Raw genomic sequence first — 25,342 nt, forward strand, 5'->3', positions numbered from 1 at the left:
TTCTAGCAAATTCACAAGGTCATACAACCAAGACAATCAAATTTTTTTATTGAGATGTAATTTACATACCATAAAAGTCACTCTCTTAAAGTATACAGTTCATACAGTTCTGCAGCCTGTGGAAGGAAAACCACATTCACAGAAACACAGACAAGATGAAAAGGCAGAGGACTTTCTACCAGATGAAGGAACAAGATAAACCCCAGAAAAACAACTAAATGAAGTGGAGATAGGCAACCTTCCAGAAAAAGAATTCAGAATAATGATAGTGAAGATGATCCAGGACCTTGGAAAAAGAATGGAGGCAAAGATCAAGAAGATGCAAGAAATGTTTAACAAAGACCTAGAAGAATTAAAGAACAAACACCTAGCAGAATTAAAGAACAAACAAACAGAGATGAACAATACAATAACTGAAATGAAAAATACACTAGAAGGAATCAATAGCAGAATAACTGAGGCAGAAGAACAGATAAGTGACCTGGAAGACAGAATGGTGGAATTCACTGCCGCAGAACAGAATAAAGAAAAAAGAATGAAAAGAAATGAAGACAGCCTAAGAGACCTCTGTGACAACATTAAATGCAACAACATTCGCATTATAGGGGTCCCAGAAGGAAAAGAGAGAGAGAAAGGACCCAAGAAAATATTTGAAGAGATTGTAGTCGAAAACTTCCCTAACATGGGAAAGGAATTAGCCACCCAAGTCCAGGAAGCGCAGAGAGTCCCAGGCAGGATAAACCCAAGGAGAAACACGCCGAGACACATAGTAATCAAACTGACAAAAATTAAAGACAAAGAAAAATTATTGAAAGCAACAAGGGAAAAATGGCAAATAACATACAAGGGAACTCCCATAAAGTTAACAGCTGATTTCTCAGCAGAAACTCTACAAGCCAGAAGGGAGTGGCATGATATATTTAAAATGATGAAAGGGAAGAACCTACAACCAAGATTACTTTATCTGGCAAGGATCTCATTCAGATTCGACAGAGAAATCAAAAGCTTTACAGACAAGCAAAAGCTAAGAGAATTCAGCACCACCAAACCAGCTCTACAACAAATGCTGAAGGAACTTCTCTAAGTGGGAAACATAAGAGAAGAAAAGGACCTACAAAAACAAATCCATAACAATTTAGAAAACAGTAATAAGAACATACATATCGATAATTACCTTAAACGTGAATGGATTAAATGCTCCAACCAAAAGACACAGGCTTGCTGAATGGATACAAAAACAAGACCCATATATATGCTGTCTACAAGAGACCCACTTCAGACCTAGGGACACATACAGACTGAAAGTGAGGGATTGGAAAAAGATATTCCATGCAAATGGAGATCAAAAGAAAGCTGGAGTAGCAATGCTCTTAACAGATAAAATAGACTTTAAAATAAAGAATGTTACAAGAGACAAGGAAGGACACTACATAATGATCAAGGGATCAATCCAAGAAGAAGATATAACAATTATAAATATATATGCACCCAACATAGGAGCACCTCAATACATAAGGCAACTGCTAACAGCCATAAAAGAGGAAATCGACAGTAACACAATAATAGTGGGGGACTTTAACACCTCACTCAAACCAATGGACAGATCATCCAAACAGAAAATTAATAAGGAAAAACAAGCTTTAAATGACACAGTAGACCAGCTAGATTTAATTGATATTTATAGGACATTCCATCCAAAAACAGCAGATTACACTTTCTTCTCAAGTGTGCACGGAACATTCTCCAGAATAGATCACATCCTGGGTCACAATTCAAGCCTCAGTAAACTTAAGAAAATTGAAATCATATCAAGCATCTTTTCTGACCACAACGCTATGAGATTAGAAATGAATTACAGGGAAAAAAACGTAAAAAACACAAACACATGGAGGCTAAACAATATGTTACTAAATAACCAAGAGATCACTTAAGAAATCAAAGAGGAAATCAAAAAATACCTAGAGACAAATGACAATGAAAACACGACGATCCAAAACCTATGGGATGCAGCAAAAGCAGTTCTAAGAGGGAAGTTTATAGCAATACAAGCCTACCTCAAGAAACAAGAAAAATCTCAAATAAACAATATAACCTTACACCTAAAGGAACTAGGGAAAGAAGAACAAACAAAACCCAAAGTTAGTAGAGGAAATCATAAAGATCAGAGCAGAAATAAATGAAATAGAAACAAAGAAAACAATAGCAAAGATCAATAGAACTAAAAGCTGGTTCTTTGAGAAGATAAACAAAATTGATAAACCTTTAGCCAGACTCATCAAGAAAAAGAGGGAGAGGACTCAAATCAATAAAATTGGAAATGAAAAAGGAGAAGTTACAACGGACACCACAGAAATACAAAGCATCCTAAGAGACTACTATAAGCAACTCTATGCCAATAAAATGGACAACCTGGAAGAAATGGACAAATTCTTAGAAAGATATAACCTTCCAAGACTGAACCAGGAAGAAATAGAAAATATGAACAGACCAATCACAAGTAATGAAATTGAAACTGTGATTAAAAATCTTCCAACAAACAGAAGTCCAGGACCAGATGGCTTCACAGGTGAATTCTATCAAACATTTAGAGAAGAGCTAACACCCATCCTTCTCAAACTCTTCCAAAAAATTGCAGAGGAAGGAACACTCCCAAACTCATTCTGTGAGGCCACCATCACCCTGATACCAAAACCAGACAAAGATACCACAAAAAAAGAAAATTACAGACCAGTATCACTGATGAATATAGATGCAAAAATCCTCAACAAAATACTAGCAAACAGAATCCAACAACACATTAAAAGGATCATACACCATGATCAAGTGGGATTTATCCCAGGGATGCAAGGATTCTTCAATATATGTAAAGCAATCAATGTGATACACCATATTAACAAACTGAAGAATAAAAACCATATGATCTTCTCAATAGATGCAGAAAAAGCTTTTGACAAAATTCAACACCCATGTATGATAAAAACTCTCCAGAATGTGGGCATAGAGGGAACCTACCTCAACATAATAAAGGCCATATACGACAAACCCACAGCAAACATCATTCTCAATGGTGAAAAACTGAAAGCATTTCCTCTAAGATCAGGAACGAGACAAGGATGTCCACTCTCACCACTATTATTCAACATAGTTTTGGAAGTCCTAGCCATGGCAATCAGAGAAGAAAAAGAAATAAAAGGAATACAAATTGGAAAAGAAGAAGTAAAACTGTCACTGTTTGCAGATGACATGATACTATACATAGAGAATCCTAAAGATGCCACCAGATAACTACTAGAGCTAATCAATGAATTTGGTAAAGTCACAGGATACAAAATTAATGCACAGAAATCTCTTGCATTCCTATACACTAACAACGAAAGATCAGAAAGAGAAATTAAGGAAGCAATCCCATTCACCATTGCAACAAAAAGAATAAAATACCTAGGAATAAACCTACCTAAGGAGGTAAAAGACCTGTACTCAGAAAACTATAAGACACTCATGAAAGAAATCAAAGATGACACAAACAGCTGGAGAGATATACCATGTTCTTGGATTGGTAGAATCAATATTGTGTAAATGACTACACTACCCAAAGCAATCTACAGATTCAATGCAATCCCTATCAAATTACCAGTGGCATTTTTTACAGAACTAGAACAAAAAATCTTAAAATTTGTATGGTGACACAAAGAACCCCGAATAGCCAAAGCAGTCTTGAGGGAAAAAAATGGAGCTGGAGGAATCAGACTTCCTGACTTCAGACTATACTACAAAGCTACAGTAATCAAGACAATATGGTACTGGCACAAAAACAGAAATATAGATCAATGAAACAGGATAGAAAGCCCAGAGATAAACCCACGCACCTATGGTCAACTAATCTGTGACAAAGGAGGCAAAGATATACAATGGAGAAAAGAGAGTCTCTTTAATAAGTGGTGCTGGGAAAACTGGACAGCTACATGTAAAAGAATGAAGTTAGAACACTCCCAACACCGTACACAAAAATAAACTCAAAATGGATCAGAGACCTAAATTAAGACCAGACACTATAAAACTCTTAGAGGAAAACATAGGAAGAACACTCTTTGACATAAGTCACAGCAAGATCTTTTTTGATCCACCTCCTAGAGTAATGGAAATAAAAACAAAAATAAACAAATGGGACCTAATGAAACTTAAAGGCTTTTGCAAAGCAAAGGAAACTACAAACAAGACGAAAAGACAACCCTCAGAATGAGAGAAGATATTTGCAAAAGAATCAACAGACAAAGGATTAATCTTCAAAATATATAAACAGCCCATGCAGCTCAATATTAAAAAAACAAACAACCCAATCCAAAAATGGGCAGAAGACCTAAATAGACATTTCTCCAAAGAAGACATACAGATGGCCAAGAAGCACATGAAAAGCTGCTCAACATCACTAATTATTAGAGAAATGCACATCAAAACTACAGTGAGGTATCACCTCACACCAGTTAGAATGGGCATCATCAGAAAATATACAAACAACAAATGCTGGAGAGGGTGTGGAGAAAAGGGAACCCTCTTGCACTGTTGGTGGGAATGTAAATTGATACAGCCACTATGGAGAACAGTATGGAGGTTCCTTAAAAAACTAAAAATAGAATTACCATATGACCCAGCAATCCCACTACTGGGCATATACCCAGAGAAAACTATAATTCAAAAAGACACATGCACCCCAATGTTCATTGCAGCACTATTTACAATAGCCAGGTCATGGAAGCAACCTAAATGCCCATCGACAGACGAATGGATAAAGAAGTAGTGGTACATATATACAATGGAATATTACTCAGCCATAAAAAGGAATGAAATTGAGTCATTTGTTGAGATGTGGATGGATCTAGAGACTGTCATACAGAGTGAAGTAAGTCAGAAAGAGAAAAACAAATATCGTATATTAATGCATGTATGTGGAACCTAGAAAAATGGTACAGATGAACCGGTTTGCAGGGCAGAAATTGAGACACAGATGTAGAGAACAAACGTATGGACACCAAGGGGGGAAAACCGCGGTGGGGTGGGGACGGTGGTGTGCTGAATTGGGCAATTGGTTTTGACATGTATACACTGATATGTATAAAATTGATAACTAAGAAGAACCTGCAGTATAAACAAACAAACAAAAAAAATCAAAAAAGACACATGCACTCCAATGTTCATGGCAGCACTGTTTGCAATAGTCAGGTCATGGAAGCAACCTAAATGCCCATCGACAGATGAATGGATAAAGAAGATGTGGTACATATATACAATGGAATATTACTCAGTCATAAAAAGGAACGAAACTGGGTCTTTTGTAGAGATGTGGATAGATCTAGAGACTGTCATATAGAGTGAAGTAAGTCAGAAAAAGAAAAACAAATACCGTATATTAATGCATATATGTGGAACCTAAAAAAATGGTACAGATGAACCGGTTTGCAAGGCAGAAACAGAGACACACACGTAGAGAACAAATGTCTGGACACCAAAGGGGGAAAGTGGCGGGGGGTGGGGGGATGGTGGTGGTGTAATGAATTGGGAGATTGGGATTGACATATATACACTAATATATATAAACTAGATAACTAATAAGAACCTGCTGTATAAAAAAATAAATAAAATAAAATTCAAAAATTCAAAAAAATAAAAATAAAAAAGTATACAGTTCAGGGACTTCCCTGGTGGTCCAGTGGTTAACACTTCACCTTCCAATGCAGGGGGGGGCGGGTTCAATCCCTGGTCGGGGAAGCTAAGATCCCACATGCCTTGGGGCCAAAAAGCAAAAACATAAAACGGAAGCAATATTGAAACAAATTCAATAAAGACTTTAAAAATGGTCCACATCAAAAAAAATATTTAAAAAATAAAGCATACAGTTCAGTGATTTTTACTAAAGTTGTACAACATCCCATTATCTAATTCCAGAACATTTTCATCACCCCAAAAAGAAATCTTATACCATTAGCAGTCACTCTTCTTTCTACCCTTCGCCTTTCCGCAGCCCTAGGCTACCATTAAATTCTCTGTCTCTATGGATTTGCCTATTCTAGATATTTCATATAAACAGAATCATACAATATGTGGTCTTTTGTGACTGGCTTTGTTTTACCTAGCATAATATTTTCAGGGTTCATGTATGTTGTAGTGTGTATCAGTATTTCATTCCTTTTGATTGCTGAATAATATTCCATTTTAAGGTTATATCACATTTCAGTGATATCCATTCATCAGTTGATGGACACTTGGGTTGTTTTTACTTTTTGGCTATTATGAATAATGCTGCTATGAACATTGTGTACAAGTTTTTCTGTGAACATGTCTTCAGTTCTCTTGGGTATATACCTACAGGTGGAATTGCTGGATCATATGGTAACTACTTTTAACATTTTGAGAAAATGCCAAACTTTTCCAAAGTAACTACATTATTTTACAATCATGTCAACAATGCATGAGAGTTGAAGTTTCTCCGCATCCTTATCAACACTTGTTATCGTCTGATTTTTGGATTATAGTTATCCTAGTATGTGTGAAGTAGTGTGTCACTGTGGTTTTGATTTGCCTTTCCCGAATGATGTTGAGCATCTTTTCATGAGTGTGTTGGCACATCTTTTGTACATCTTCTTTTAAGAATGTCTATTCAGATCCTTTACTCATTTTTAAAATGAGCTGTCTTTTTATTATTGATTTGTAAGAGTTCTTTATAAATTTTATTATTGAGTTGTAAGAGTTTTTATCAGATTTATGATTTGCAAATATTTTGTCCCATTGTGTAGGTTGTCTGTTCACTTTCTTAGTGGTATCATTTGCAGCACAAAAGTTTTTAATTTCAGTGTAGTCCAGTTTATTTTTTCTTTGGTTGCTTGTGCTTTAGGTGTTATCTAAGAAACCATTGCCTAACCCAGGTCACAAAGATTTATTCCTATGCTTTGCTAAGAGTTTTATAGTTTTAGCTCTTATATTTAGGTCTCTGATCCATTTTAAGTTAAGTTTACATATGGTGTGAGGAAGAGGTCCAACTTCATTCCTTTTCATGTGGCTATCTCTTCTGTTTTTAAGGTAACAAGAATGTGGTAACCAGAGAGCACTTAGACCGTATGAAGAATAGCTGCATCGTTTGTAACATGGGACATTCCAACACGGAGATTGACGTGGTAAGTTCAAGTGACTCATCATTGGGTTTTGTTTTTTTTTCTCTCTCTCCTTCCCAAGAAACATAAACTAGAAGAAGAACGAGCAGGGTCACCAGCCATCCTAAGCATGACTGTACTGGTAGAGCTGTTCACAGTCTGTTCACTCACTAGCCTTATGGCTTGTGCATATGGATTCTACAAAGCTTCTTTATCTCAACTTAATCATTTCAAATGATTGTTTTTTTTTCCACCTAAGCTTGATACCTACCTGTACTGTAAGCCATTTTATCTTTATGATTAGGATTAAGAGCTGGGTAAACTCAAAACTACAAAAAGGATACAATAAATGTGAGTCAGTATGCTAGTCAGTATTTTGGAGAGATTTGATTTTGCCATAAAGGTGAGATTAGTAGGTTGGTCCAAGGAATCAAGTCAAGGGAGGGAAATCTATGGGCTGGGTTGAGAACACTGCTTAAGATTGACTGTGTCTGTCAAATATGGTGGTTTCCCTTTTCTCTCCCTCTTTTATGGGGCTAGGTCTCCCCTTAACATATTTTCCAAACTGTAGTATTGGATCTATAGATGTCACAATCAATTCAGTAGCATGTGTTCCTCAAACCTGGAAAACCTATAGCTTTGGTTCTCTAGTTTTATTATAGTCACCTAAAATTTTCTGATCCAACAGAACACTTGATCCTATTAAGGTGCCCAAGTAATAGTTAATAGAAGTGTTATTTATTTCTTTTCAGACTTACCAAAGTATCTCTCAGTGTGACTTTCACTCTGGTTTTAAGTTTTTATGGCATTTTTCTGACACAACTATATTTCTCTCTGGGTAAATGGCTCAAGCAAAGCATGCTTTCATCTCCGCTGAGGGCTGCTCTGATTGAGCTTCAGCATTGCCAGGTAAGGATCAGTTGGTATACTGAGAGCCTGTTGGATATCTATTTTAAATGGTTTCTCTTTTTAACTCTGTGCTCTATTCTTCTGTTATTAAAAATAGCTGGAAAAACAACCTACCAAAGCCTGTTTCTACCTTTGAGGTTTTGGAGTGGCATGGCTCTGTTACTCTGTCTTACCATGATATTTTGCTTAAAATGAGTAATTTATTTAGTTTGTGTTTTTGAGGGATGTTTTGTTGTTGTTTTGGGGGGTGTTTTGTTGTTTTTTTTTTTGTTTGGTTTGTTTTTTTGGTTAAGTTTCACTTTTGTGTCATACTGCCCGTTTACTAAATGGTCAGAGGTATTAATATTTCTAAAACTATCTAGCCTATGATTGTCCTTTTCTGGATTGATCTGCTTGTAGAGCCCCCAGATGGAAAAAGCTTAAAGGGAAGTGGTCATGCTCTGAGCCCTGAAGTGAAATCTTCTGAGTAAGCGAACGGGGAAGGAATTTCCCTTCTAAACCCTCAAGAAGCTCTAAAATAAAGATAATTTCAAATGCAGTCATGTAATTTTTATATTTTTACTTTATCTCATTTCATCCTCTTGACCACCCCACGAGGCAGTATTCTTATTCCTGATTTTCAGTTGGGAAAATAAAAGCTTAAGTACATTGTTCAGTCATAGCCGTTGATTCAAAAATGAAACTGAAGCACAAAATTCAGGTTTTTTGACTTCTAGTCCAGTTTTTTTGTGTTTTTTTTTTTTTTGGCCGTGCTTGACAGTTTGCAGGATCTTAGTTCCCTGACCTGACCAGGGATTGAACCTGGGCTCAGGCTCAGGCAGTGAAAGCACCGAGTCCTAACACTGGACTACCAGGGAATTCCGTTTTTCTGTATGTTATACTATGATCTCCTCATGCTTTTTAGATTACCTTCAAATTGTGGTGGTAATCTCTTCTCCAAAGGCAGCCCAGATATAAGTAATCTCTCAGGATAAAGGCCAGGAGACTCTTTACCTTCAATCATAAATATTTATTGTGTGATTGCTCTATGCCAGGTGCTGTTCTATATGCTTGGAATCAGTGCACAAAACAGGCAAAGATTCCTGCCCTCGTGGAACTTATATTTTAGTGAGAAGAAGGACAATAAACATAATAAGTAAAATTTATAGTATATTAGAAGGTGAAAGCACCGTAGAAAAAAGAAAAAGCAGAGCATGGTAAGGGGAAATCAAGAGTGCTGGGTTGTAATTTTAGATAGAGGGATCAAGGTATAAGCCTCATTTAGAAGGTGATGGTTGAGCATATCTGAAGGAATTAGCCATGTTGACTTTTAGGTGAAGGACATTTCAAGATGAGGGAACAGCCAGAGCAAATGCCCTAATGCACGAGTTGCCTAGCTGTTTGAGGATCAACAGTGAGGCCAGTATGACTAGAGCAGAAGAGCATGGGGCAGGGAAGAGTGGAAAATGAGGTCAGAGGGGTAATGAGCCACATCTTATAAGACCTCAGAGGCCATTGTAAGAACTCCTGATTGTGTTCTGAGAGGAATATGGAGCCACTGTAGGATTTATGCCTTCTGTTTTAAAAGGATGATTGTTTTATTTTAAAAGTGTCACCCTGGCTGCTGCATTGAGACTAGACCTACTTTTGCAGGTATTGCTAGGTAGCCCCAGTATCTGCCACTGACACTAGCCAAGAGCCATCTTTCAACTCTCTTTGTGCTCTTCTTAGCAGAAAGTATATGACTAAGCGGTCCAGAAAGGGAGATGTTCAGAATGACTTTGGAAAAGTTTAATTATGCAACTTTCAATGGTAGTGTCACAGGGCATGCAAAGTGAAATTTAAGGAAATAGCAAACTCAACTAAACTGATTCCAGAATGTTCATTCACTACTTAGCAAATTTGTGTTGAGTACTCGCTCTGCTCTGTGCTAAGTACTAATTGGCTGAAGAAATAACAGTGAACAATATGCCTGCTTTCCTGGAGCTTATATTCTAGTGTGGGAAACAATTACTAAATAGACAGTTATGGACTTCCCTGGTGACACAATCGTTAAGAATCCGCCTGCCAATGCAGGGGACATGGGTTCGAGCCCTGGTCCGGGAGGATCCCACATGCTGCAGAGCAACTAAGCCCGTGTGCCACAACTACTGAGCCTGCACTCTAGAGCCCGCAAGCCACAACTACTGAGCCCATGCGCCACAATTGCTGAAGCCCGCCCGCCTAGGGCCCGTGCCCTGCAACAAGAGAAGCCACCACAGTAAGAAGCCCACACATCGCAATGAAGAGTAGCCCCCGCTCGCTGCAACTAGAGAAAGCCCGCACGCAGCAACGAAGACCCAACACAGCCAAAAAAAAATAGACAGTTATTTTCAGTTAGTGCCTAATACTGAAGTAAAACAGAAAGATAAGGACGTTGAGGTTGCTATTTAATTAGGGTGATCAAAGAAGGTGTCTTTGAGGAGATAACATTTGAACAAAAACTTGAATGACCATTCTATTCAGAGAATGGTGAGTAAAGACCATGAGGTAGAAACATGCTTGATGTGTTTGAGGAACAGAAAAGGTGCCATTGTGGCAGGAACAGAATGGGCAAGGGGATGAGGATAAGAGACAGCAAGGAGGTAGCGGGTTATGTTGAGCTTTGTAGGCCATGGTACGGACTTTAGATTTTATACTGCGTACAAGTGAAGCCGTTGGAAGGCTTTGTGTGGGTGACTGATGAAATCTGACATATGTTTTAAAAAATTACCTTGGCTGTTGTATGAAGAAAACACTTCTGGAGCTTGAGTGGTGATAGGGACGATAGCAAACTCTTTCAGTATTTCCAGCAATAGAAGGAGGTAGCTTGGATTAGATGGATAAACAATGGAGGTGATAAGAAGTGATATATTGTGAAGGTAGGACCAATGGGCTTTGCTACATGGATTGGATACAGAGTGTGATAAAAAGAGAGGAATCACTATAAGTTAACTCAGCAAAACTGGGAAGGAAAATGATTTGGTAAATTTTTATCCAGAGTTTTTAGTGATCAAAAATGTAAGGATCTTTTTTTGTGGAGGAATTTACAGTTTACCTAACCTTGAGATGTTGACTGCTGCATTTTTAGGAAGCAATTGCTCATGGAAAGAGTTTGTCATTTAGAAAGCTGTATTTTTTTCTGAAAAATAATACCATGAATACTTAGGGGGCCTGTGATAGGGATGTGCTCTTAGCTGCCTTTTGTCCAAGTCTTTCTGTCACATACTTCCTTTCTCTTGAAAAGAAACCTGCTTACCCGTATATAACACATAGACAACCTGTGTGATTATAAGCTTCACAGTTCAGGTGGTTAAACCAGTATGTGCACATGCTTTAAAAGTTTTTGCCAGCCTGGGCTACCCTGGTGGCGCAGTGGTTAAGAATCCGCCTGCCAGTGCAGGGGACATGGGTTCGAGCCCTGGTCCGGGAAGATCCCACACGCTGCGGAGCAGCTAAGCCCCTGCGCCACAACTACTGAGCCTGCGTGCCTAGAGCCCGTGCTCCGCAACAAGAGAAGCCACTGCAGTGAGAAGCCCGCGCACCGCAACGAAGAGTAGCCCCCACTCGCCACAACTAGAGGAAGCCCGCGTGCAGCAACGAAGACCCAACGCAACCAAAAATAATAAATAAATAAAGTAAATAAATTAAAAAAAAAAAAAGTTTTTGCCAGCCAAAGAATTACAGCCTGAGACTTGCTACTGACTCCATGCTTCGCAGGACTAGAACGACAACTGTTCTTGGCTTTACAGTGGGACGTACACCTAGTTTGGGAAGGGAGTGGGCATAGGGGACCTTTTTCCTGGTAGATTGCTTAGTGATTGTAAATCCACAGAAAAGACATTGGATGTCTTTAAGAGAAATTCTTGTAAAGCTGTGCTAGCCATAAGAAACCCTTCTCTCAAGGAGTGTAAATGCCAAATAGACTTTAATAGTTTATTGGAACTGCATGGGCAGTGCTGGGGATAACTTAACCAAGTTGCCCTTCAAACCCCATTTTAAACCCTCAGGTCTTTTGCTTGCATCATAGCCATCCCACTGCTCTAGTAAATTGCCTCTACTAAGCACTGATCATTTTTATGATGTTCCTAAGAAGTTCCCTTTCCTTGATTCCACCACATCTTTTTTCCCAGGGAATACTTCCTAAGACAAGAGACTCTTGTTGTCATTGTGTCAGCTCTTTACTTCCAGTCATCAAGATTGCTTGTCCAATGGAAGATTAGGAGTATGAAACACTAAGAACTTGAAATACTTTAAAGTCCCATTATCTCAATAAAATTGCTAGTGCTACCAAGGAGTATCTCTTGGCTCTACATGGTTATTGTCCTCCATGGTGATATTTCTAAAGGCTGAGGGATTTACTCTGTATATCCTTAACGTCCCAAAATGGCCTATTTGCTTAAATTCTTTTTAACTCTATTTATAGTGTTTATTTATAAAATTTCTTTTTAAAATCCTAATTTTAAAGTAGTACTTCCTCAATTTAACATTCAAGCAATATTGGGCTTCCCTGATGGCGCAGTCGTTGAGAATCTGCCTGCCAGTGCAGGGGACACGGGTTCGAGCCCTGGTCTGGGAAGATCCCACATGCCGCGGAGCAACTAGGCCCGTGAGCCACAACTACTGAGCCTGCGCGTCTGGAGCTTGTGCTCCGCAACAAGAGAGGCCACGACAGTGAGAGGCCCACGCACCGCGATGAAGAGTGGCCCCTGCTTGCCGCAACTAGAGAAAGCCCACGCACAGAAACGAAGACCCAACACAGCCAAAAATAAATTAATTAATTAATTAATTAATTAATTAATAAAAATAAATTAATAAAATTCAAGCAATATAAATATGTATAAAGTAAGAAGCAAAAAATTTATGAAATTGAGGTTACAGCATATTATTTCTGCAACTTGATTTTTTCACTTAATAATGTATGGTTTTCATGTTAACAAATACAGATCTACTAATTTCTTTTTTTTTTTTTTTTGAGAATTACATTATATTCCATTGTATGGAATTATCCTGATTTACTTAGCCATTCCCATGTTGATTTACATTTTTTGCTATTACAAATAATGTTGGGTTAAACATTCGTGGGCACTTACACTTCTGAACTTGAACAAGTATTTCTATAGGATAGAGCCCTAAAAGTGAATTTGATTGGTCAAAGATTAGGTACATATAAAATTTTGTTAGCTACTGCCAAATTGCCCTCTAGAAAGGTTGAACTAATTTATGAAACTTGACATCTGAAGAAATTTTATATTTCCTATCTACCTAATAAAGAAATGGTCCAGACCATTAATAAAGTCCTGAATATACTGAATATAATTATAATTATATGTCTTTCTTTCCCACTAGAGTAGTAAAGAAAAGAAGATACAGTCCCTGTCAATAAACAGCTCACAGTCTAGTAGAGGAGTCCACAGTCTTATCTATAATAGTGTTCTTTGCTATAATGCCTAGAATACAGTATGTACTCCAGTAAATGATTGTCGTATAACTGAAGTGTTTCTCTTTATTTGTCTGATAACTACTATTTGGCAGAACTTCTCAATTTTACCAACTTGAGCCAATGGGTAGTCTTAGAGTACAGACTCCCTTTCTATTTTAGGCATTGCCTCTTGGAAGAAGGAAGTTGTCTTAAGTCTAAACCCTGTGACTGTTATTTGATTACTGCTGTTAATAAACTTAACATTTCTTCTCTTGTTCTCGGAATATACAATATACAGAAATGGAAGGAGGGTGAGCCATTGGGAGCTTTACTCTACCATTAAGCATTGCTCTAAAGGCTACCTCACATTTGCACTTAGGTCACAAAGCTTCTGTAACTTTAGGGTGAACCACCATCATTGAGAAGGTGGAACCTGGGATGTTGGGACATGAGGGCAGAACCTTGGGCCCCGGCATGCTATGTGTAGGACATTCTTTCTTCTCTAACTAATCTCACTCAGCTCTGACCCTCCTTTTTTCTGTGTCTCTTCAGCACTTAAGTATTCAGTTTGCACTGTATTAATTTGCACTTGTTTGCATGTTGCTTCATAAGTATTAAAGGCTTTTATCCCCTCACATATGTATTGTTTTGTGTCCCGAACTAAAGTATGAGCTTTTTGAAGGCAGAAACCATGTCTTTGGTTTCTTTTGTATTTCCCATAGCACCTTTTACTGTGCTCAGCAGAGAGTGGGCTCACAGTATATGTTGTGGAATGACATCCTGAGTGATCTCTCCCTGGCTGGGCCTAAGATTAAATTCCCTGAAATGGAACAGTCCTAACCAACCCAGGACAGGTATTCTCCATCTGGCATGTTGGTTGCTTCTTTCAACTTGCTATTTGAAATGGCTCCCTTCAACATCTTTCCATCCAGAAAGTGGGACTTGGCATGGCTGATGACGTGCTTGCTGTATGTGTTCCAGGCGAGTCTTCGGACACCAGAACTGACCTGGGAGCGAGTGAGATCCCAAGTTGACCATGTAATATGGCCTGATGGCAAGAGGATAGTGTTGCTGGCAGAGGTAAGACCTGAGGCTGGAGAAGTTCACCCCTGACAGGAGAGACTGCAGTACCCAGGTCTCCTCCCCCTCATGTTCTCTCATACTTTCAACTCCTCTTAAGAATAAGCTTAACTACTTTACCAATGGATTTTACATCTAATTGTGAAAGGTCTTTTCATTCAGCAATTAAGAAACTATTTTGGTTCCCCACTTTTCACCAATTATCCTGTCTCTCTATGTCACTCTACAGGTTGAGTCAGACAATGACTTATTACTGTGGAAGGAATTAATGGATAGAACCATTGCCACTTTGAGTGATGCTTATAAAGAGATAATGTCATTTGTGGGATGGTTTAATCAGGAAGCACAAAGTAGATATTCCTGACTGTAACTAAGATAATCTTAGGCAAACTCTGAGAAGGTCATGTCTTTGCTAATAGATTCCCTGTTTCTGAGTGTCCATTCCCCTAAACTGAGCCAGATGTGTAGTACATACCCAGCTATGTATTGGTTGTGTGATTGATATTTCCCTTTCCTGGCTTCTTCTAGCTCAGCCTTGGTCTTGACTTTCAGGCCACTTAGACTCCCATGTCAATGTTTGGCCACTTTTCCTTTCTTGACAGCTTCTCTTTCCTATCCTAGATTTCTGACAGCTGTAACAATGCCCCCTGTTTTTACCTTAACACTTTCTCTTCTTCAGGGAAAGATACCAAGATTACAAAGAGGACAATAATACTTTCCTTGAGTTTTGATTTTCAGTCTTTTTTTTTAATTAAAGAAGCTGAATATGAAAGTATAAAACATATACTGTCTTCACTTAGGGGCCTTTAAATTTATTTTTGAGTCTTCTTCCTATTCTCTTCACCTTTTCTCACCTTATCTCACCTTCTCAAATACTTTAGGGCATCTATAAAGTATGTACAGGAGTGTGTACAGGAAGGGAATCGGCAGGTTGTTAAATATTCACCAGTTGCTTTAAAGGCAGCCCACTGTCTGGTGACTTATTTCTAGGTCCCATCTAGTAATTTTGGTGACAAAAGCTAGCACCATCGTTGTTTTTGGCTACAATGGTTGAGCAAAAAAGGTGGTCAAGCTTCCTAGGAAATAAAGTAGGAAAGAATGGCATTGGGGGAAGGTTCTAGTCATTCTAACTCTCTGAATCACCCACTGGAAATACATGACTGCCCTTGAATTCAGGAGAACCAGGTTGAGGAAAAAGCACAGAAACCATCACAGCTTCCTAAGTCAAAAAATATCTCCCATCACAACCTGGAGAGATTGCCCTTGGATTTGACCAGATCATTGTTTAGGACAGTTTTTCGAAGGAATATCGATGCCTCAGAGGGAAGATATTCTGTTGTAGAAAGTAGAAAATTCAAGGGAAATATACCCTTCCTTGACATAAGCCCCAGTATCATGTGACTATCTCTATTCCTTTTTACATAAACGCAGAGATCTTTTATCTTATTGTCTTCATCAGATTTTCCAGAATTTTTTAACATTTCACTCAAATGTCAATCAGTTCATTTCCACTGATTGAACACCTGCTTTTTGTCCAGCATGTTAGTTGGAAAGTGTTTGGAAAATGGCTGTCGTGTTCTTCCCTCACTCCTCAAAGCCAGAGACTTCATCTAACCAACCCATTTGTGTGTTAACCTTTGCTTTCTAGGGCCGTCTGCTGAACCTAAGCTGCTCCACAGTGCCTACATTTGTGCTCTCGATCACTGCAACTACTCAGGTAAGGCCTCCAGAGTGGGGAAGCAGTGGGCTGGAGAGAGTCATTAGCGCATCAGGGTTTCACTTGATATGGGGTAGATTGCTGTGAATGGCACGTCAGCATCCATTTCTCTGCTTTTCTAGGCTCTTGCCTTGATAGAACTCTACAATGCTCCTGAGGGTCGCTATAAGCAGGATGTCTACCTGTTGCCCAAGAAAATGGGTAAGCATGAGCTCTTCTATCCCAGTCCTTACCAAGTAGTTCAGAGTCAGAGGCTAAGGGAAGTTTGGGGGCATTATATTTCTTAGGGATAGAAAAAAGATATCTTCATCTTGTAAAGTAGGAGCTAGGATTCTTAGATTTCATCCACAGTTGATTTATCACATTTTCCAAATAGGTTGTCCTAATGAAGTAAGGACATTTTGCTGTGATTTAGTTTACCTGCCTGTGAATTTTAAGGATTTTCCCAAAGTATCTATTACACAAGAAAAAATCTCAAAGGAAAAAAAAACCTCTTCTCCCCCAAGAAAGAGGAATCATCTCCTACCTTGTGACATCTGACTTACTCCAGTTCTAGGCTGCTAAGTAGCTCCTACCAAACTTTTCTCAGACCAAGAAGACTTTCATACTACACCTTCTAACTCTGACCCTGTTGCTTCAGGCCAAAGGAAAGACTCTGAATAGCTTCTGTTAAGAGTTTAGTTATGTGGCCGTTTCGTATAGGAGAAACATTAAACTGTCTTAAATTTTTAAAGAACCTGCTTCAAGCACCTGAACTGATACCGTATGTTTATAAACTCCCAAGCCAAAGATCAAGGAATAAATCAGCTTCTGGTTTTGTTCTGCTTCAGCATTAGATGCACAGCAACTGTGAGAAGTTGACATATTATCCCTTTAATAGACACTTTGGAAGAATATAAAAAAGTAGAACAGTCCATAACGGAATGTATAATGAAGTTAGGGAGACCAAACAAATACATAGGAAATGACTCAAAATTCTGAATAAACAATATGTATTCAGGTAAGAGAATGTAAATAGAAACCCATAAGAACTAAGGGTGTAGTGTCCTTCTCAGTCACTCCTTTTGGAGCTCCCTAGGTGTTAGTTTTTCTGAGTGACCTAAAATATAAAGTTCAAGGCAGAACTAAAGTTGGAGCTTCCTGTTTTTTAGTCCACCCACTGTCCCATCCTTTCTTTTAGACTCTAAGGGCTATTGCTTCTTTCATTTCTCACTTTTCTGGGGAGAAGGAAAGGTTCAAGGCAGAAACAGCTTGTAAGGAAGAAATGTTATGACTTTGAAGAGCACTGGGCTTAAGCTCAAGCAACCATTCCTTAGAATTGAGGTCCAGTGAGCAAAAGTTAAGCATTTTTCATTCAGCTCCAAGAATTAGAAGGTGTCTTCCAACTTTTTAAGGCTGGAGAGAACAGCCAGACAAGAGGCAAGAATGCTTATACCAGGTCTTTTGTGATCTGTTCCAGATGAGTATGTGGCCAGCCTACACCTGCCCACCTTTGATGCCCACCTGACCGAGCTGACAGATGAACAGGCCAAGTATCTGGGGCTCAACAAGAATGGGCCCTTCAAGCCCAATTACTACAGGTGCCTTGGACTCCCCATAAAATAGGGAAGCCTGAGTAGTGATGAGCTTCCTGCACTGGAATTGGTCTTTTCATCCATCACCATATTTACATGAACTTAGGAAAATAAACCCACTCCCCCTCACTACCACCCCCAAAGGATTCTTTGAGGCCTTCTCCAGACGTTAAATAGTGTTCCCTTTCCTGAATTTGCCATTTCATCTTCTTGATATGATGTTTACCCCTGTATGGAGAAAAACTGGCCATCTTCATTGAGGTGAAAAAGCACCACATTTATCTACCCTCACCATACACTGCAGGAAAGTTCCTGCCTCCCCGTTATACCTTTAGGCAGGCTCTTCACGTCCCAGCATCCCCACAAGCTGATAACATCACAGTCTCATCTTTCTTTTTTCCTGCAGGTATTAAGTTCCTGTAACTCAAGCCAGAAGAAGTTTTAAGGAATAGAACTCCAAGTCTTTTCTCCACTCCTATACAGGAAAGAACCCAGCAAGCTGCTTCTCCAATCAGCTGCCTGCCGTGCTCACCCTATATGTTAGGTTATTTATTTATTAACCTAAATAATAAATGTCGCCTTGGCCCAGAGTGTGGTTGCTGTCCTGAGGGCTGTGAGAGCCGCAGGGGACAGGCTGAGGAAGGAAAGAAATGGGGTTCCCAGTGGATCTTTTGAGTCATTCCCCATTGACTCAGAATCCTCAGCACTGGTCATTGTTCTCTGGTCCAGGCTCAGGAGTTAGTCCATGGATTCCAGACTCCTCCTTCTCTGAGGTTTTCTGGAATAAATTTTTAGCAGCTGCCTTTCTCAGCTTTGGCCCTTCCCCAGGTGAGGGCTTTTGGAAGCCACTGAATTAACATGGCCTGGGTTCCCAGCCTTGACCATCACTATCACTGCCTTCTTTATAAAATGGAAGGAAGGAAGGAGTGTTGTGGCTTTGGCAAGCTACACCAAGAACTCAGCTGTGCCTGTGCTTCCTGGGAGTCTCCTTCCTTACCCAGGACTCCTTTCTTCTCCTTGAATATTTATGTCCATTGTAACAATTTCAGGTTCCAAGAGGAATGTGCCTCTATTATTTCCTCAGCAGCTCTGATGTTTATCAGACATTTGTTTTGCCCTCTTTCTAACCCAACTAGCCTCTGCTCAGGAAGTGAGGGCCAGCCCCACTGGGGCCCATAATTTTACTTCCTTGTCATTTAACTGGATAGTTTCCCAGGAAGCTCCCTACAAATTGGCACTGTCTCAGAAAAGGAGGCTTGTTGTGAAACACTGCTTCCTGAAACTTCCTCCTATTGCCTAAAACTCCTTCTGAAACTGAGCAGGGAAAGGCTTACTTTCCAAGGGATTTGGGAGAGCAGGGCTTCAGAAATGCGACAGATCTTTCAGACCCACAGCTCAACACCCTAAAGAAGCAGAATATATTTATTTGTCTCCTGGGAAGGGCTTTGCAGCTTAACTGGCTAAGCTACACAGAGATGACACCGTAAACTGAATCCAGATGATCAAAGCCAGTTTGACTAGTTTGAACCTCGCCAGACATTCATCCCTTCGGCCATTGCCATTGAATATGAAACTGAGATCTAATGTCTCTGCAATTTGGTCTGTGGTCTTTCTTCTCTGCTGGGATATCTTTTTATGTTCTGGCCATCTTGGGATTCTGTATTCCAGAGGTAGTTTCTTGAGTAACTCCAACATTACAAAAAATTTGTAATGTGAGCAGCCTGAAATTTTGTGTCCCACCTAAGAGTTGGATTCCTTTTAGAGACTGACCTGTGGGTCTTAAGGGTTCCATTGGGACCAGATTGGTTCTAAGAGTTAAAGACTGGAGTGGTCCTAGGAATCTTGAATGAAATGAGTCCTTTTTCCCCCTGCCAACCCTATTTAACACTCTCAGTTTTGTTTTTCCATTTTTACCCTATCCTGGTCTGCCTCAAAGTCTCAAGACCAAGATGACCCAAGGAAACACCAGACCACCCACGATCACCATAACCTTCCCACCCTAATTCTGCTCTCCGATTTCTACCTTCTCCAGCTTCTCCTGGTCTTCACATATACCCACAGAGCTAGTCTGGAAGTGACCTTCCCTTTGGAGGTAGGGAGGTGGATCTTAGGTAAATGGTTGTTTGCCTCATTAAATAGTACACAGTCTCAGCCCATAGAATCTAGTTCCTCAGAGGCCGTATGTCTTAGCAAGTACTGGAAAAATGCCACATGCATGGCTATATTCTTTCATGGAGAAGATCATAAATGCTGAAAATCCCACTAGGCCATTCAATTCTTCCTTTTGTCCACCCAGTTCTGGCTTTTGTATTAATTAATTGGATCCCTTTAACAGAAGATTCAGAAGATGAAATTTGTATCTCATCTTATATCCAGAGAAGATTCCATTAGGCAGATATCTGGACTCTAGCTTATTATGTTCTTAAGCCAAAGTCATAACCTGCTGTTTCTCAGCAAAGCCTGGCTGTCTGTGGAGCTTACGATGTGCTGATCCTGACAGAACATACTCTGCCTTGAAAATGTGAAGAGACCCATTCCAAATGAGAAAGAGCCACACTGGGCTTCTAGGTTAGGTTGCCCATGTTGCTACCCATGGTGAGATATTTGCCTCTGCGTTTCAGGTGACCACTCTTCGTTTCTTTCTGGGGACCTCTGTGTCATAACCATTAAGGAAAAGGAGGTCCAGGCCTCCTGAGTATTTGGGTTCTACCTTGGTGTTGGAATTTGGTCATTATTCTTTCTGCCCATGTAATCAGAACAAATGCATCTTCTTCCCTAGAGCTCTCACCTTAGATGCATCCTAGGTATCTGGAAGCATGGGAAAGAAGACTAATTAGCTCTTTATATGTGGCCCTGGCCTGTGGGGATCTTACCATTTTCTCTGCAATGAATTTGTGCTAGTTTTCAAGGTTTTTTGCCTTCTTAATGGAAATACTGTTTTCTTTTTCTTATTTAAAAAAAAGAGTATCTGGTCTACCTTCCCTCTGCCCTCCTACCTCCTCATCCTCCCCTCCCATATGAGCACGGCTCCCCATGGCCACATACTCCTGCAAAGCTTTTTTGCTGCTTGGCTTTTCTCTGAACAGATCTGAAATTGCTGCTCCTGTGGTTTTCTCAAAATTAACTTTGTCATGGTTTTAAAAAAGAAATCAAAATGCATTGTTGCATTAAGCTTTTTTAATAAAGGAAAATTACAGGAAATAATAGGCAACACCAGCAAATTATATGTGGACGAGTTCTAAACTATATATACATACATATATATGTAAAATCATCTAGTTCTCATTGTCAGCTTACTGAAAGGAAATAAAACCTCTAAAGATCGCCATATCTGAGAGGCTCCTGGAAACCTTTATGTCTAAGTGATTGTATTAGATCAGCAATAATGAATATGTAATCTCAAAAGATAAATAAAATATTCTTAAAATGGATTCTTGTACTGAGAGTATTCCTTGCTTCAGTGAACTAGGAATTTAGAGATGAGAGGGGCTTCTGGGCAACAGGCTAGAGAGCCTGCTGTAGCGCAAGGATGTGAAAAGCTGAAGCACTTACCAATAGGCATGTTTAAGTGCCCTTAGCCTTGAGTCCCTTGTTCCATGGTGGGTCATTCCACTCATAAATATCACCCTTCACCCACTGCCCACCCCATTATGTGTATAAAGAACCTGCTTTCGTAAAGCGACCACTCTGGGGAGTTGAGAAGTACAGGCTTAAGGAAGAGAAACTAAACCTTGGTTCTTGGTCCCCCAAGCCCTCTGTGTGCTGCCATAAGCTGGAGAGCACAGAAAGGCAGCATCCTGTGGTTTGGGACCAAAAGACCCTGACTACAGGACCTGACTATGACATCCAACCAAAGAGAAGAAAGAAATGAATCTAGCAGAGAATTGTCTCTAAGTCAGGTTTTGCCTGACTAAATCATAACCAGAGGATAAGTCCAACTGCCTCTTCTTTCTCAACTACCAGTAGAGCAGCCATTTTTGAGAAATAGCTACTAAAGATAGCCACTTTCTTTAGTTGACAACCTAAATGAGTTCTATATCCTGTATGCAAGATGTTTTCTTCCCTATCAGAATCTCATGCCACTTTGACTTCTGTTTGTCTACACTAAGGGCCGCAGGGCTGGAATAGCCTGGGCAATTGGTAATGGTTCAAAGGTGGCCCATTCTCAAAGGAGAATGCAGCAGCTAGCATGGAGCCTATGAGCCAGCTGACAGGATTTGCTCCACTACAGCAAGGTTTGACTCCTCCTTTGTGAAGGATGGAAACTTGAGTGCCTCGGTCTTAGTTTCAGATTCACAGGGTAATCCCAGGCTGCCCACTGCTGTGCAGTTTCTCAATCTCGTGATATTGTGGAAAGAGCTTGGAGTCAGGCTGACTTGACCAGCTCTACCATTTACAAGTTGTGTGACTGGGCCAAATGATATAACCATTCAGAGCCTCAGTTTTCTTGCCTGTGAAATGGATAATGCTTATCTCCTAGAGTAAAGATTTAATGACCTGATTTAATTTTTAAAATACTGCTTACAGACCCAGCAAACACTAGGTACTACATGAATATTGATTCCTTGTCTCAGCCTAGAGCCCTACAGCCTGAATTGCCTCATTACACCCACATGTGCTCTTTATAGGGCAAAGAGGGTATTCTATCCTTTTTCTATTGTACTATTTTATCCTGGCTGCCCGATACCCTCAAAAACTAGGTATTTTAAGACTTCCTGCAATCTTATTTTTAAGCTTTTTCAATGCCAGGCGTTATCTATATAATCACATATCCAACCTCTGGATTAAAGTGGAGTGCTTATATGGGGAAACGGGTATGTTTGGTCCTTGTAACTATACCTATTTATACCTCTAGCCCTCTGCCAGCAGCCTCAGAATACCTGAGTTTGGGGACAAGGGAAAGTGGTAGTGTAGGTTTAGAAATAATTCCACACTGGAGCCATCTCTGCAAGATGTGGACCAGTCCCTAATTAGCTCCAAGGTATATTTATGGGTACCTCTGTGGTCAGTGGTGTTGATGGCTGTCACTTCTTTGTTGACAAATAAACTAAAAGAAATTGAGTGTGTGCCAATTACATGGCCCAGAGTTTCAAAGTTTTCAGTTAATGTGTGGTTTCTTGTTACTTCTTCCAGTAGTTGTTTCCAGATATCTTCCTCCTTAGGATAAGCTCTGAAAGTCTGGGCCTCTAATGATCAGATAGCTGTCTGATCTTTACTGGCTCCCATTACACTGCAGTGTGGAAAAGATACTGGATTGAGGTCTCTTCCCATGTTGATTCTTTGCAATCTCCATAGCACCGCTTTTTTAAACCCCATCTCCCAAAGTGAAGCCAGATGGAGCTCTAGGCTCAGCAAATGGATTTACATAAAGGCCAGAGGGGACTTGAGATCTGTTGTCCTCAATTCTACTCCCAACTAAAGATTACTCTGCTCCCTTGGCCCTAGGGATAGGTTGGAAAAAGAACAAAACCTCAAAAGTAGCCACTCCTGTATGTCACCATTGTTGGGGATCCTGATGATTGACTAGGCTCACAAAAGAATATGAAGTTCTGGGCTTGTCAATCCTAGAGCTCTGACTGCTTAGGAGGAGATGTACTGGGAAGAGGGAAGGTAGAAAATTAATTGTTTTATTAAGAAGCCCCAATGGGCTGTGCTGTGGCAGGTTTACCACACTGAAGCAGTGATGAGCTAGGTGTGGGTTGTGAATTTTAAAGCAGAGTATGAATCTTTAAGAGTTTAACAAAATTATACCCTGAAAAAAATTCCAAAATCAAATAGTTTAGGCCTTGAGCCAGGGACTTTCTTAGAAATTCATATCAATTCAATTCTGTTTAAACCAGCGGGTCTCAACCACAGAAGATTTTGCCCCCCGCAACCCCACCCAGGGATATTTTGCAATATCTGGAAACATTTTTGGTGGTCTCAGCTAGGGGGAGGGTACTGCTGGCATCTTGTGAAGAGAGGCAGGGATTCTGCTAAACATTCTACAGTGCACAAAACAGCTCCCCACGACAAGACATTTTTCAGTCGATAGTACAGAAGAAACCCTGTGTTAAACACACAGAAATGAGCAATACACAGATGAACAAAAGCTACTCTCAGAGAGCTTATATCCAGGTTGAGGTGGGTGGGAGGTGGGAATGGGAGAGGAAAGGGAAAATTGTGGGTGGGTACAGTAAGGAGATGTTGGAGACCAGGGAGAGAAAGGAACTCAGAAATCTCCAAGGAGTGCTCACTCTCAACTCTGCCTTGATCTGTCACCTACTAATTAGCAGAGGAAAGTGTGAGGGAGAGATATGATACAAGAAGGGGGGATAATTCCTTTGGGCCCCTTACTTTGAGGATATAGTAGAAAATATAAGGATTGTGGATCCAGGCAGACTTGGCTGACACCAGCACAGCCTGAGTGGGTTGATGAGGGTCAAAAGAAAGGCTTTCTGGAGCAGGAGGTGATGACTAAATAGAATCTTTAAGGAAGAATAGAAGTTAGCCAGGAGAAGAGCAGAGTTTCCTCCAGTGAGAGACACTGAAACAAGATATTGGAATATGATACCTTGGGAACTGCAGGCAAGGAGGAATTAGTCTCTGAGCGTCCTGGTTTCCTTGTCAGTAATATTGGATTAGTGAAAACAACCTGTAGGAGAGATATATCTGGAAAGAGTCTAGCGCAATGCCTGGTACAAAGTGGCAGTTCAACAATCCCCCCCATCTTGTTTGGGGCTTCTATTACTATCCCAGACTGCACACGTGTTTACTGTAAGACGCTTTTAACGTAAATTCCAAAGTGGGCAAACCACACAGCCTCATTTGCCCCAGGTAACATTGAGCCCTTAGGAAGGATCTTAGAATGAAGGAAAGGACTGGGGAACAGGTGGCGCTGGGGATTTGTTCTCCAATCAACTTTTACTCCCTAGCTCACACCATGAGGAAGATGCCCCCCTTCAGCGGAGAAAGGCAGATGGCCAGGAACAGCCCGGAAAGGCACCAGCAATTTCAGTGAAGTAAAAACGCCCTACTCCACCCCTCAACCCCCAGTCTCCCAGTCAAGCCCTCACTCCGAGTGGAATGAGTTCGCCTCTGAAATCTCAGCTTCCAGAGAGGGAGAGTCGCTCGTTTCCTGCGGTGTCCCTGGCCACCCGGCGGTGCCATCCCTCCCCTTCGACTGAAGCGGGATTTGGGAAGTATTCAGGAGCCAGGACTTGGGGGCAGAGGTCTGTGATACTGGGGAAACGAAGACTGCAGTGGAGCAGGAGGCGGAGACTAGAGCTCCCCGAAAAGGTCGCTATTTGGGAGGGGGTGAGGGCTGAGGGACACCTAGTGAGAAGCAGAGCTGACCACCTAGAGCTCAAGGCCCAGGACGTGGGAAGTGGAGCTAAGAGCCGACCCAGGAGTGTCAGGCTACCAGCGACGGCGCGGGAGTGGGAAAAAAAGAGGGGGGAAAAATCCCTTGAATGAGCCCCCTCCAAGTCCCGCTCAGAGAGGTCGAACAGCCAATCGCGCT

At 40.4% G+C, this 25,342-nt stretch overlaps 1 protein-coding gene across 5 annotated transcripts in view; it reads left to right on the forward strand.

Moving 5' to 3' along the window:
* Nucleotides 1–21,272, forward strand: part of AHCYL2 (adenosylhomocysteinase like 2) — a 174,522-nt gene extending 153,250 nt beyond the window's left edge. For all 5 annotated transcript variants that reach the window (XM_082399186.1, XM_082399187.1, XM_082399188.1 and 2 more), the window contains 6 exons: nt 7,072–7,166; nt 14,452–14,550; nt 16,199–16,267; nt 16,390–16,468; nt 17,727–17,847; nt 18,248–21,272. In XM_082399186.1, the coding sequence (XP_082255312.1) occupies nt 7,072–7,166; nt 14,452–14,550; nt 16,199–16,267; nt 16,390–16,468; nt 17,727–17,847; nt 18,248–18,254 (470 nt within the window). In that variant the 3' untranslated portion in view covers nt 18,255–21,272. The remainder of the gene's footprint in view (nt 1–7,071; nt 7,167–14,451; nt 14,551–16,198; nt 16,268–16,389; nt 16,469–17,726; nt 17,848–18,247) is intronic.
* The last annotated feature ends 4,070 nt before the right edge of the window (nt 21,273–25,342 follow it).

Source organism: Balaenoptera borealis, assembly GCF_965194805.1.
Source record: "Balaenoptera borealis genome assembly, chromosome: 7".
NCBI classification, from domain to species: Eukaryota; Metazoa; Chordata; class Mammalia; order Artiodactyla; family Balaenopteridae; genus Balaenoptera; species Balaenoptera borealis.